The sequence below is a fragment of the Halichondria panicea genome, chromosome 1 (genome assembly GCF_963675165.1).
Source record: "Halichondria panicea chromosome 1, odHalPani1.1, whole genome shotgun sequence".
In the NCBI taxonomy this organism is placed as follows: Eukaryota; Metazoa; Porifera; class Demospongiae; order Suberitida; family Halichondriidae; genus Halichondria; species Halichondria panicea.
In genome coordinates this window covers 8,676,719-8,689,620 of record NC_087377.1, presented here as the reverse complement: position 1 = coordinate 8,689,620, position 12,902 = coordinate 8,676,719, and the positions used below count along the sequence as shown (strand labels likewise).

The following is a 12,902-nucleotide window of genomic DNA, read 5'->3' as shown; positions in this document are numbered from 1 at the left end:
CTGACAAGCATAAAAAAGCCTCTGACAGAGGCTCTGTGTACCTCTAGCTACTTCACGAAAATCAAGATATAAATATACTTACCATCAGGGGGCATGTGTTTACCTGAGTACACGGATATCCGGCTTGCCCCTTATTTGAAATGTAAGTTTTGCTCCCCCCCTATCAATGTTTTCTGTACGAAGGCCTGGCCGTAAGGTCTCAAGTCGGACCACGCCCACTCTAGTTTTACAGCATGTTTTATGGAACAGTTTACCATGCATGCAACATATATATCGGATGGGAACGAGGTTAAAAATATTACGCTCACCTCAGCCATCGAAGAGTCTGTAGTTCTCTGACACGTACAATGTACTGTGCTCTACGCTGCATGGTATGAAAAAGCAAGCGGTGATTAAAGGAATCAAAAATATATTATCGCAGTAATAGAGTCTGTTTCTCTTTGGGCTCACTGCCACAGCTCTTGTTACTTGCAAAAAGTGGTAAGGGGAAGCTGTTAATGTACTAGCCTCGATTCAAGGCCGATTAAAATACGGCCTGGTACCTATTGCATGGTGATAGTGCGCATGCGTTAGTTTATTCTCCAGAATCTGGTGAATCCCCTTTTTTCTTTCTCTCATCTATTTTCTATCTTTGTACATCAGCTTAGCTCTCTATTGCGTTGTTCCAGAAGCCACAGCTTCACAGAACTCAGTCATAGAGATAAAGTATACGGAAAATATTCTAAACTGACTAATTTCTGGTGTAATTTACTAAGGTTTTACGTTCGTAGTACGATTACACATATTCTGGGTAATTTGAAGCGCATGCGCACTATCACCCCTGCAATAGGTATCAGCTGGAACTGTTCGTAGACAGAGCCCAGAAATCACATCATCCCATGAGAGGCATTGCACTACAGCCAAAGCCAATGACTAGCCAAATTTCACACAGTAATGTGGGAGTCATAGCAGGGTTTGGTTTTTCAGCAGTAATTAGCTGATTGGAAGACACTGAAGAATAAGTGGTTCATCATGTAATCATTATTTATACATTTTATTGTTACCATTTGGAGTTAGCATAGCCAGCATTGTGCTTTCAGACAGTCGGGCATACTTTGCATGAACTTGAGAACGAATGAGAAACATAGAGATAGGTCTGGTATACCCCCTATTCCTCATGGAGTTGAATTCACCGTCGCTACAGAAACCTATATACGAATAAGACATGGTCATGCATTATTATAGCCACATCTACCTTCACATACCAACAATTTTCATTCCTAGGGATCGCATCACCTTTACTATCTCACAATCAGAGCTCGCATAATGTTTTCGTTAACAGATTTATAAGGGATAAGCTGAATTGGGAGTGCATACGGTTTGACTCGACGTTGCTCGCTACTGATCATCATCATGTAAACGTTGCTGGCTGGATGTCGTTTGTGACGGTAAAGCAAACTAATAAATGTTGTGAGATGTTCTTGGATGTTTGCCAGACTCTGGGACAGATTGATTCCAGGAGGAACAGATTCGTTGTCGTCAAGGAAACCGACTAAGGCATTGATATTGACAGTGACATTTTCTGTAGCTCTTCAACTGTCCATCCTGCAGAGAACAACACATTGGACCGACAAGTTTTATTGCTGAGCTTTTCCGTGTACATAGATTTTCTGAGCATTCTTGATAGCTATGCAACAACAATAATATAATTATTTCATCTCTATAATCATAATTACCTTTCACGAGGAACTCCTTTTCTTGTAACAGCAGAGCAGAGCATTTCTTGAGGTTGGCAACTGTGTCACAGGTGATTGTTCTCATGGAGGCAATGAAGTCAAGAAGATTTCGGTATGTTTGGTACATTTTTTGTACCTCACCATCATTGTGGTCAACATCCCCAGACCACACAAAACGTGTTGACTCTCCTAGGCCTCCGACTACATCACATCTATCTCCTTTCAACCACCAATTGCAGTCAGGATTTGCCAAGTGAGCACTTTCCAGCATCTTCAACTGTCAAGAAGTTATCAGTAAACTATTACAAAACAGCAAAGTGTCTCAAATACCTGAATGTCTGATCCTGTAGAAAAGCCACTGTGTGCTATCTCTCTCTCTAATTTCCCTTCAGACAATCCAGGGACGTTCACACAGGTCTATAAATAATTATAGACGTGCATGAAGCTGTGATAGTAACCAACATTTTGAGCACGTACTCGCATTGGATCATGTGCACCCGAGGCTGTTCCAGAGACAGATCTAGACTGCGTTGTTTGGTTGACTTTCCACATGGACCATTAAACATCTTGACAAACTCGGTGCCAAACAGGGAGAACATAGACACCAACCACTGTCGATAATCATCGGTACACTGAACGTACAGATAAAAAAAACAATGTTGAATTGGAATTGTCACCTGAACTAGATACAAATTTATTACCCTTGGTATAGTACTTGAACTGAAAAAATTAACGCAATGCTCGCGAGTAATCCCATAGGCATCCTAGTTATAGGCAATTAAGCAAGGCTCTTCACTACATGGTCGCTTTGTTCCAATGCCTTTTACCAAGTTACACAACATTTGTTCTACATGCTGCATTTAGCTTCTCCATAGCGGATAAGGACAACTCCAAGAAGTTTTCGGGGATGATTAAACCTCGAGTATATATATCTTGCATACCCCTCAAACAGGTTAGAGATAATTCTCAGAGTTGATTAACGGAATCAGAGACAGTTAGTTTTTGAAACGTTTTTAGTAGCAGAACATCAAAATTGACGTCTTCACAGCTTGGATCATACTCTGGAGCAAACAGTACTCCATCAGGATAATAGTGGTAAAATGCCTTTGAAGGAGAAGAGAAACGGAACCGAACATCTTTGTTGAGCTTGCTCCGGCAGGCAACACCTGCAAAATAATTATATATCAGCTTTTATGCACCAGCCGGAATATGTTCGTTGTAAGCTAGGGTATGTGGTGGCTTACTAGAACGTGAATTTTGACTTGTTTTGCTAATACCATCGGCAACTTAGCTCCAAAAGGAATGACTTGAGGTGAAACTAGGCCACTTGTTCTTGAATCCGTTGAGGTACACAAATGCCACATGTTGTCTGACCTCTTCTTCCATCCAATTGTAGCTGGACTGAATGAGCACATTCAGCATAGATGTACAAAACTATAGCGTTGTTATAGATATAGCGTGCCCATTCAGCTAGATCTAGAATCTACCTGTACTGGATCCACACCAGCATTACTTGTAGTGTCAGAAAAATCCAGACCTCTTCGAGCAGTCACTGCCACTGAGTGACCCATGGATACAGGTGATGACCCCACCAGATATCTTTGAGCAGTCACAGAGTGAGCAAGTGGATCATACTAGGATACAGGTGATGACACTACCAGCACTGTCCTTCTCTGTTTCTTTGAGGGTTGCTGTTGCTGCACTAGATGGTGCAAATGAATCAGCCTGCCTTGGACTCTCCAAGGTCGGCTGATTCATAAGACTAGGTGCAGATGATCATGAGGCACAATTAAAGTCTACTAATTTCCTCTGCCAGTAAGTAGACTACACTAATTGACTTAGCCTAAATCAATTAATGTAGATCTAGTCCATACTTGCAGAGTCTTACAGTCTAAATCTAAGTCTTAGGTGCCTGGAATAATTATTATTATGGCCTAGTTTCGTGATACCAGCCGGTTCTCATTAGTAGCGTGGGGGGGGGGGGAGAGAATCGTCAGAGCATACTTTTTCAGTCGTCGGATGGAATGTTGGTTATTCATTGTGAGCCTTACCCACAATAACTTAAGATACCGGCCTTTCAAATTCTTTTAGGATCTACGTGGTTAACAGGATGATTACATTCCTGGCTGATAGAAAAGTATGCCCAGAGTATACGTATTTTCTCCCTCCAACGCTATTAATGAGAACCGGCTGGTATCACGAAAAAAGCTTTTTTGGCCATTATTTTTATACACACACTCATGCATGGACATTTTCATTTCAAAAAACTTTATCACAAATCACCCAAGTGCACTGGGCACATCAATAAGAACAGTTATAATGGTTAACATCGCTAACAAGTTCAACACAAAAAGCACAGTATAGGGAACACAGAATTGTCTCTTTGATGTCTTGTGTCGAAATACCCACATTGCACAAAAACCTCCAATAGCTCCGCCCACTATCCCGTATATGAACAGCTCTTTCTCAGATATCCTCCACTCACTATTCGTTGCCCTCCTTTTGTCAATCATAAATCTGCATGTGGGAGTTGATGTACATGTATTAGTTATTACAAGCTGTTTATTGGCCCGGTAGTAGATTGTGGTCCGAGATCATTATCTATAATTTATAGAAACCATTGCTAAAAAATTACAAAGTCAGAGGTCGTTTCTTTTGGAGGTTGAAAATTATCTTGAAGTCCTGGTGTCGCATATTTCATATTTAGAGGGTCACATCTAATTGGAAGTTATACTCTACTATCCTCGATTATAGGCCGCTTAAATTACATTGTTTCTTGTGGCCTGGAATCGAGGCTGTGGTTTGACCTCTATTTAGGACGCGACATAAAAAAATAATTGTCAACGCAGCAGTCGCTACTTTTAGAGGTCAGAAAATTGGAAAAGATCGAGGGTGTCGCATATTTGGAGGGTCGCTTTAAATCGAATAAATATGGTACGTATAAAAAAAATTTGGTAGAGTCTATTTGCAACCCCGAAAGTTACGTGGTCAATTATGGCTTCATTTATGCTTTATGTGTTGGACAAGTATGCCTGGGACTTATACATGGAAAATGCTAACTTCTAGCTGGTTGGAGCTTACCAGCTCTACACCAGGGACATTCCTAGCCTCGGTCCCAGGCCGATTTTTTTTTAATAGAACGACCTAGCATTCAATTGGAGACGGATCGGCCTGGGGTCGAGGCTAGGACATTCCATGTGAACTCAACACAAAAAAATGAGCACCCCCTCTGATTTCAACTAAACTTGGTATATACATACCTTACCATAAGTTACATAACCACACCCAATTTTTGCCCTATATGTCGTATAGATTCTTGTTTACGATCCCTTGAAAATTCACCCAAAACTAAAAAATGTTGGTGACCCACCTACGCTTCTTAGAGCATAACTTCTGCCATGATTAATTATGACAGATAAAAACTGTACCACCGTACTCCTTATGATATGACATTTCCGGTGACATGCTTAAAGGGGGTGGGCACTCGTTAAAGGGTCAAAGGTCACCTTTAATTAAGCATTTCTCAAAAATGGTGTCTTTATTTTTTCCTTTTTTTTTTTACCAAACTAGTCTTTAGGTACTATTGCCCGGCTTGTATAAGTTTTGTGATGGGATCTTCATGGATATGGACTTTGCAATACAAGTTGGTGCAATTATTAACATGCCTGTGGGCCATTCCATACCAATTCAACATTACCTAAACGGGTGACTTGTCAGAATTCTCCGAAATTTCATACATACATAGAGTACGGTGAGGTAATAACACACATAAGAATTTAGGGGTGTATGGCTTCTGGGGTATGGCCACCTGAATATTGTCGTTTTCCCAGACAGTTTCACTCACAGTTGTACATATTTAAAAAGAGAAATAACTTATCAATAATTATGATCAGAGTGTTTCCAAGATGTGTGACTAATATCAACTTGTAGCTTATGTAACAGGGTTTCGTGGTATGTTGTGCGGCTTCTATTAATCAATTTACTGATTATGGGATACATGTTAAAATTTGATTTAGGTTTTTCTTTGAAACAACCAATTGAAAAAATTTTTTTTCTAACACAAATTAAAATTACCGGCTATATTATATATACAGGATTTGAAAGTTCTATAAAAAGCTATATACAAAAGCACTGCCAATATTCATCTATGGAGAAACACAGCAGTTTATTTCACGTTCGCTATCACCATCACCTCAGCACAAGAGCTAAGAGAACAGCTACAAGAACTAGCACCACCAACACATTCAACGCAAACAATCTTCTATAGCGAACAAAAAATTCTCTCTTTAATTTTGAGGTTTTGTGTGGGAGCATCAACATTGCACAAAAACCTCCAATAGCCCCGCCCCATCTGCCGTACCAAAACAAGTCTTCTTCAGGTATCCTGTAGTGTTTTAATTCAGCCTTCTTCTTGTCAACTTTAAACCTAGTATTATAATTATAATGTTAAAGTGACGTGAGTGATGATAATAACACACTCGAACATTAATACAGTTTTTAATGGCATTACTATGCAAGCTCTTTAGTATATAATTATAGCTGTGCAACAAGCAGCAATTGAATTAAGCTGAATGGAGTAACAACTAGCAAGCTGCCAAGAAATTGAACATATCTCTTAATTATAAAACTTTGAGACTACACTGAATGATTATTGTCAGACACACCGGTATGTACGTGGTGCACAGCACAAGTTCTTAATAAAAATTAATAATTAGCTTGTACATGCAGTTGCATATAATTATGTACTGCAAGAATAATTACTGACCTGCACACTGTGATGACACTCATGTAAGCCATGTAGATCAGAACCACAAAGCAGCACACTGCTATGGCCATATGCATTACTGCTTTCTGTGGGAATGGTAAAACCAATTATTAGTGAAATTGTAGACCTCGTACCACCAGTATAGATCTATATACATGCACGCATATCAAATCAGTCAAAAGCATAATGTTATTACAGTGATAGCTATAAATGTGATTTGGCATGGATTACACTTATAAATAGAAAGCAGAATGATTCATTATCCTTCATTATCCTCGAGATAAGAACCGCAAAATTAGTCTAGATTCGAGGTAAGGTACGTCGTTTTTAAGCCGTGGCTATTTCCTGAAATACAGCCACCTAGCTATTCTGACCAAGCTGCACTGTCCCAATTAAGGGTGACCGGATTAACGAGAGTCTTCATGGCTAAAGACAATGTAGCTTTTAAAAGTCAATACAGATACATGTAGCTATAGCCTTTATATCAACGACTATAATAAATATAGGGTATATATAAATTATAGAAGAAAATATTATAATTGTGAGACAGCTTTTTAAAACAGGAGTGCTTTGCCATGGCTATTCTTTCTGCATAATAGCACTATACCTCCCTAGTATTCTTTCGTTTGTTGTATATATACGCTTGTGTTGACACAGATACCACAATAGTTTGTTTTGAGATGATTTGCTAGTTGCATGCATGTCATGTGCGTGTAGTGTAGTGTAGTGGTTTATCTGGCATTGCAGTAACATGTTAATTTCGAATTTTCCTCTAAAAGCATTTCGTTGCACAATGTGAATGTTCGTGGAAGCCACGCCTTTAATCTGCAAAGATTATAGCAGATAATTCTAATTAAAGAACAATTTTCGTGGACTTAATTTTGGTGTAGGATTGCTAACCCACGAAATCAGCAAAGTTAAGCCCTCGCGCTATACGGTATATACAGTATTTCTTCTAAAAGACGCCCCCTTCTAATAAGGCGCCATCTGGAGATTTCTCTTATAAGGCAAGGCACCATATAACTTGTTTATAACATCTGAATAATTATTGTAACACTTGCACTTGTTTGCATCACTAATTAAGCCTCAAAATCGCAATCATATTAAAAAGCAGCGCCTTATTTAGAAGTATATACGGTAGGTTCTAAATATACAGAGAAAGTTTCTACATGGTCTAGAAGCCCAAAGGGCTGGTTGTACAGTGGAACCCCTCTAGCTATAACGGACACCTTTGGGGAACAATGTTTTGGCCTTTATACAGAGGTGGCCTTTGTTGAGGGGTTGTTTTGTACACAAACTGTTCATTTTGGGACCTGGGTGCATGGGCCTGGCCTTTATTCAGAGGTGGTTGTTAACAGGGGTTCCACTGTAGTAACCCAAACGTGTTCTACTAGCCCTAAACAGTGCTCAGCATTTTAGATCACAGCAACTATGACTCTCTAGCCAACCAGTGAATGTTCTTATCTATGTCTAAGTGAAGTACAGCACATGAGCACAAATATTGCTGAATCAGGCAAGTTTTTTTACATTGTGAAATATTTGTCGACTAAATTACATTACTAGTTATTTTGAAAGTAAGAGTGTAGCTTCCCAGTACTACCGTATAGTATAAATGTTTGTGGTTTTTGCTGATCAAGCATCTACTGCGAACATTTATACCCACGAATTTAATATCGCATGCCTGCATGCTGCAAAAAGGATGCTATTCCCCCAAAATTAAAGTGAAAACCTTTCTAACGGTCATTCTGCGAAAGTTTATACCCTCGAAATATACCTGCTATATGGTGTATAGGACTATATGAAGTACCTTGGCCCCGACCGGCCTACTTGTTTTGTGATGCTACAAGCTGATGAGAGTCATCGACAGTAGAATCTCTCTCAGCTCCAGACATTCAGTCTGTGTGGCCTTCAGCTGTGGTACAAAGGCTTGCAAAACCTCCTTTCCAAACCGATTTTCCCCCATTTTAACGAAAAAATGCTCTATTGGAGGATAAGAATCAGTTGGGAATGAGGCAAAGAATTCAATCTTGTTACATAACGGTTCACCCTTGTCCAACCCCCCCCTGTATTGCACTGGGGAAAAGTGACCTTTTGAGACCTGAGCCCACCCTCCAACCAACACTTCAAATCATTGCTTTTATAGTGAAACACTGAATGAGAAATGTGTGGTTCCTGTGGTAAATTTACTATGCAGCATATGCTTTCGAAGCAGTTATCGTATAGCGCGAAATGTTCGCTGATTTCGTGGGTTAGCAATTATCTGCTGTAATGTGCAAAGACTAAAGGCGTGGCTTCCGGTAAGCAGTCATTCTACGAACATTGTGCAACGAAATGCTTTTAGAGGCCAATCCACGAAATATAAGTGCCTCGAAAAGTTCACGCTATCAAGAGTATTAATGTACTCCTGATACTACCGTATAGCGGGTAATTTTCGTGGGGCAAAATATTCGTGGTTTTCGTGGTTGGAGGTCTGACCACGAATATTTTACCCACGAATGAAACGACCTTGCCTACCTTTACCTGCAGTGCAAGCAGTAGCCTCGATCCCAGCCCCTCTCACTAGAGGGCCTGGTAACCACCGTTTGCGTGTGGGTGGATTCAATAGTAAATTTGTTAGTAAAACTCTTTGTAATTTATCAATTAACCTTTTATACTATGGTCACCCGCGTTGTTGATTAAACTTTTAGTGTCAAGAGAGAGAGAATCGCCATCACAACTCTAGGCTCATATGAGCAGCACTGATCTTACTGAGATGGCATCAAACAAGCGTCTGGAAGCAAGTAGACTTACCAGAGCCTGTCGGTACTGACAGAAAATGCCCACCACTCTACCACAGTACAAAAGAAGACAAAACCTGACTTTTCAACACTGGAGAGAGCGTGAGCAAGAGCAGAAGAGAAGTAGAAGCCATCACAACAAAACTAGTCACTAGTCTAGGCCATAAATGTTGCAAGTATCTGTGTTATTTTATTAAAACTGCTAATATTTGTGCAATGACATCATTGTAAATATACAGTATACTGACTAATTTACTAAGATATCTCGACCCCCAAGATTCTTGGGGGCAATTGACGCATGCACAGACAGTGTATACCAGGCCGTCTTTCTCAATTGAGAGCGGCCTGGAATCGAGGCTATGCAAGCAGCTACCACAAAAATATTACCGGGAATATTTTGTCCCCCGAAAATTACCCGCTATACGGTATACACTATACAATAATTCCAGCCACCAAAAACAGAACAAAACTACTAAATTGTTTTTTCATACCTATGCAACAAGTCAGGTTTTCTATGCTGGTTTCTATCAAGTCTCTGTATGTGTGTGTCGTGCCTCAATATGCAGCAAATGGTTTTCAAGGCAACAAGTTATTACATGGCAATTTGTGCCACAAGCAGTTTATTGGTCGGCCTTGTATATAGTAGATAATGATCTCGAGCCTAAAGGCCCTTGACCACAATCTTACTACCGGGCCAATAAACAGCTTAATTCCTTGTGGCACAAACAACCATGTAATAAATTATAAATATTGGTGTCTGATAGTATATCATACTCAGTATACGGAAATAAGTAAACCTTCTGTACTTTTGCCGTACTTCCGGTGCATGCAGTGGCGGCAATTCCACTGTCAGATTCGATTGCAGGACATGCAGTTAGTTTATGGCTAACATGATAATTTTAGATCATGAGATAGTAAATAAATTATTATAATCTAGCATCTACTTAGTATTTTAAATACTTACCTGAGCTTGTTCCATTATATCCGAAGCCTTGAACTTCTTCTCTACAGAATTGGCCGCAAGACAGTAGATTGTACTTGTATAAGTAGAATAGGTTTCTGTTTCTGTCAGTGCAGTCTTCCCAACAAACTTCCCAGAGGCCGATTTTTCTCTGGAAGAGAGCCGTTCCTGTTCTATTATTAAAGAAAAATCGGCCTGGGAATTATGGGCGTATACATGCATGTAGAAGCCCTTGTTATTATCTTGTATTGTAAGGCCACACCAAATTGATCTTATGTTTTCACCAAGGGCGTATATACAGAGATATAATGTGCCCTTGGTTTCAGGAACTTTTAAGTTTTACTCCCCAAAAACAGAAGGGAAAAATTGAAAAATTGATGAATATCCGGGCATTATAAACCACAAACAGAGTCACAACACACCACAAAAAGTCACTTTAGCAAACATTACAACGTTTTGCTAGATCACGTGGCTATTCTGACCTAGACCACTAATTGGTTTATTTTTTGGCATTCTGCAAAAATATGACCCAGAAAATCCGTGAAACATAATTATGGTGTGGCCTAATACCAGTACATTGGCTTAGCCTAAGCTATAATTATTATTCCAGGCACCTAAGCCTTAGGTGCCTGGAATAATAATTATTATGTGCTTTGGCCTAGTTTCGTGATACCAGCCGGTTCTCATTAGTAGCGTGGGGGGGGAGAGAACCGTCCGGTTACTCTAAGCATACTTTTTCAGTCGTCGGATGGAATGTTACAAAACGTAAGATACTTTCAAGTTCTATTTAGGGTTATTATCCACGTAATCGGTTAACAGGATGATTACACATTCCTGGCTGATAGAAAAATATGCCCAGAGTATACGTAACCAGACGATTTTCTCCCTCCTACACTATTAATGAGAACCGGTTGGTATCACGAAAAGAGCTTTGGCCATTATTTTTATACGCACACTCTGCATGCATGGACATTTTCATTTCAAAAAACTTATCACAAATCACCCAAGTGCACTGGGCACAGCAATAAGAACAATTATAATGGTTAACATCACTAACAAGTTCAACACAAAAAGCACAGTATAGGGAACACAGAATTGTCTCTTTGATGTCTTGTGTCGAAATACCCACATTGCACAAAAACCTCCAATAGCTCCGCCCACTATCCCGTATATGAACAGCTCTTTCTCAGATATCCTCCACTCGCTATTTGTTGCCCTCCTTTTGTCAATCATAAATCTGCATGTGGAAGTTGATGTACATGTATATATATTAGTTATTACAAGCTGTTTATTGGCCCGGTAGTAGATTGTGGTCCCGAGATCATTATCTAAAATTATAGAAACCATTGCGACACTTTAAATAATTACAAAGCCAGAGGTCGTTTCTTTTGGAGGTTGAAAATTATGTTGAAGTCCTGCATGGTGTCGCATATTTCATATTTAGAGGGTCGCATATTTCATATTTAGAGGGTCGCATATTTCATATTTAGAGGGTCACATCTAATTGGAAGTTATATACTCTACTATCCTCGATTATAGGCCGCTTAAATTACATTGTTTCTTGCGGCCTGGAATCGAGGCTGTGGTTTGACCTCTATTTAGGATGCGACATAAAAAAATAATTGTTAACGCAGCAGTCGCTACTTTTAGAGGTCAGAAAATTAGAAAAGATTGAGGGTGTCGCATATTTGGAGGGTCGCTTTAAATCGAATAAGTACGGTACGTATAGATATGAAAAAATAAAATTTGGTAGAGTCTACCACTGACAATCTAAATCCGTTGTCTTAACTCTGTTTCCAATTTTTGTTAAGTTTAGCTTGAATTACTCTTTTCTCTTTCCCTGCTGTGAAGTCAAAACAGCAAAGGACATTGCTTGACTTGGTTATTATGTATCTAAGTGCTACATAGAACGGCTTCATGATAATTATGGATAAGCTGTACTGTTCATAAACGTTAGCAGTATAGTCCTTCAAACTACTTTAGTAGACATACCACGGGCCTTGACCTCCCACGACTTCATAGTAAGGGCTGTTCCTTCTTGTTATTTGTTTAGTGATAGTGGCTGAGCGGATTATTCGACTTTTTAGAGCTAGATTCTCTTTACTTTCAACATTAAAAGTGATCAATTTCACTGTTTCTTTGTACAGCACTTGTAGGGCAGTCACAACAGGTAATGAACATGCTGACTATCCACGCCCTATAACGCGGAGTGTTTCACACAAACATTTTCGTTTCCAATCACTTTCCTTTTCAATCTTACTTCAAAGCGAGGAAGTGCGGCCTGGGATCGAGGCTTTCAATCTACCGTATAATCTGGTTAATAAGCGCACATCAACTATAAAGGCGCATACTGGTTAGCAGACCAAGAGCCTTGATAGAAGGCGCATAGTTTTCTGCACAGTTCTCTTCCCAAAAACTAGTCTCCACACTTCTTTAGATTCTTTCACTACCGGTAGTTGTGTTACTGCTGTTAGATATGACTATAGACCTCTTGCAGACAAACGATCGAGCAAGCTAATGGAGATTTGCTTCATTGAAACGTCATGGGCGTGGTTAATATTTATAAGTGATTCGGATAATAGGCACATAGAGGCCTGCTCTTTCCCCTATAAACGCATGCGCTTACTAACCAGATTATACGGTATATATGCTATTATAAACCTAATCATATGATGTACTATTAG

The 12,902-nt window shown here is 39.6% G+C and overlaps 1 protein-coding gene and 1 long non-coding RNA gene across 5 annotated transcripts; both read right to left on the bottom strand.

The window, feature by feature from the left end:
- Positions 1-267: 267 nt before the first annotated feature.
- On the bottom strand, positions 268-2,915 carry LOC135341643 (uncharacterized). 4 transcript variants are annotated; one of them, XM_064538259.1, is made up of 7 exons: positions 2,417-2,915; positions 2,193-2,347; positions 2,046-2,132; positions 1,716-1,992; positions 1,245-1,584; positions 1,044-1,187; positions 268-364 (listed from the first exon to the last, which is right to left on the bottom strand). In XM_064538259.1, exons 2-5 carry the CDS (start codon positions 2,265-2,267, stop codon positions 1,532-1,534), a joined length of 492 nt encoding a protein of 163 aa, XP_064394329.1. In that variant the 5' UTR covers positions 2,268-2,347; positions 2,417-2,915; the 3' UTR covers positions 268-364; positions 1,044-1,187; positions 1,245-1,531. The 4 variants fall into 4 exon arrangements, with proteins under 4 accessions (XP_064394329.1, XP_064394322.1, XP_064394336.1 ...); XM_064538252.1 differs by lacking the exon at positions 268-364 and adding an exon at positions 959-990; XM_064538266.1 differs by lacking the exon at positions 268-364 and adding an exon at positions 959-990 and having other exon boundaries at positions 2,657-2,915.
- Positions 2,916-5,748: 2,833 nt separating this feature from the next.
- On the bottom strand, positions 5,749-10,383 carry LOC135341826 (uncharacterized). The gene is made up of 3 exons (XR_010396661.1): positions 10,222-10,383; positions 6,481-6,566; positions 5,749-6,141 (listed from the first exon to the last, which is right to left on the bottom strand). It is a non-coding gene; the product is annotated as an uncharacterized LOC135341826 (long non-coding RNA).
- Positions 10,384-12,902: the final 2,519 nt, after the last annotated feature.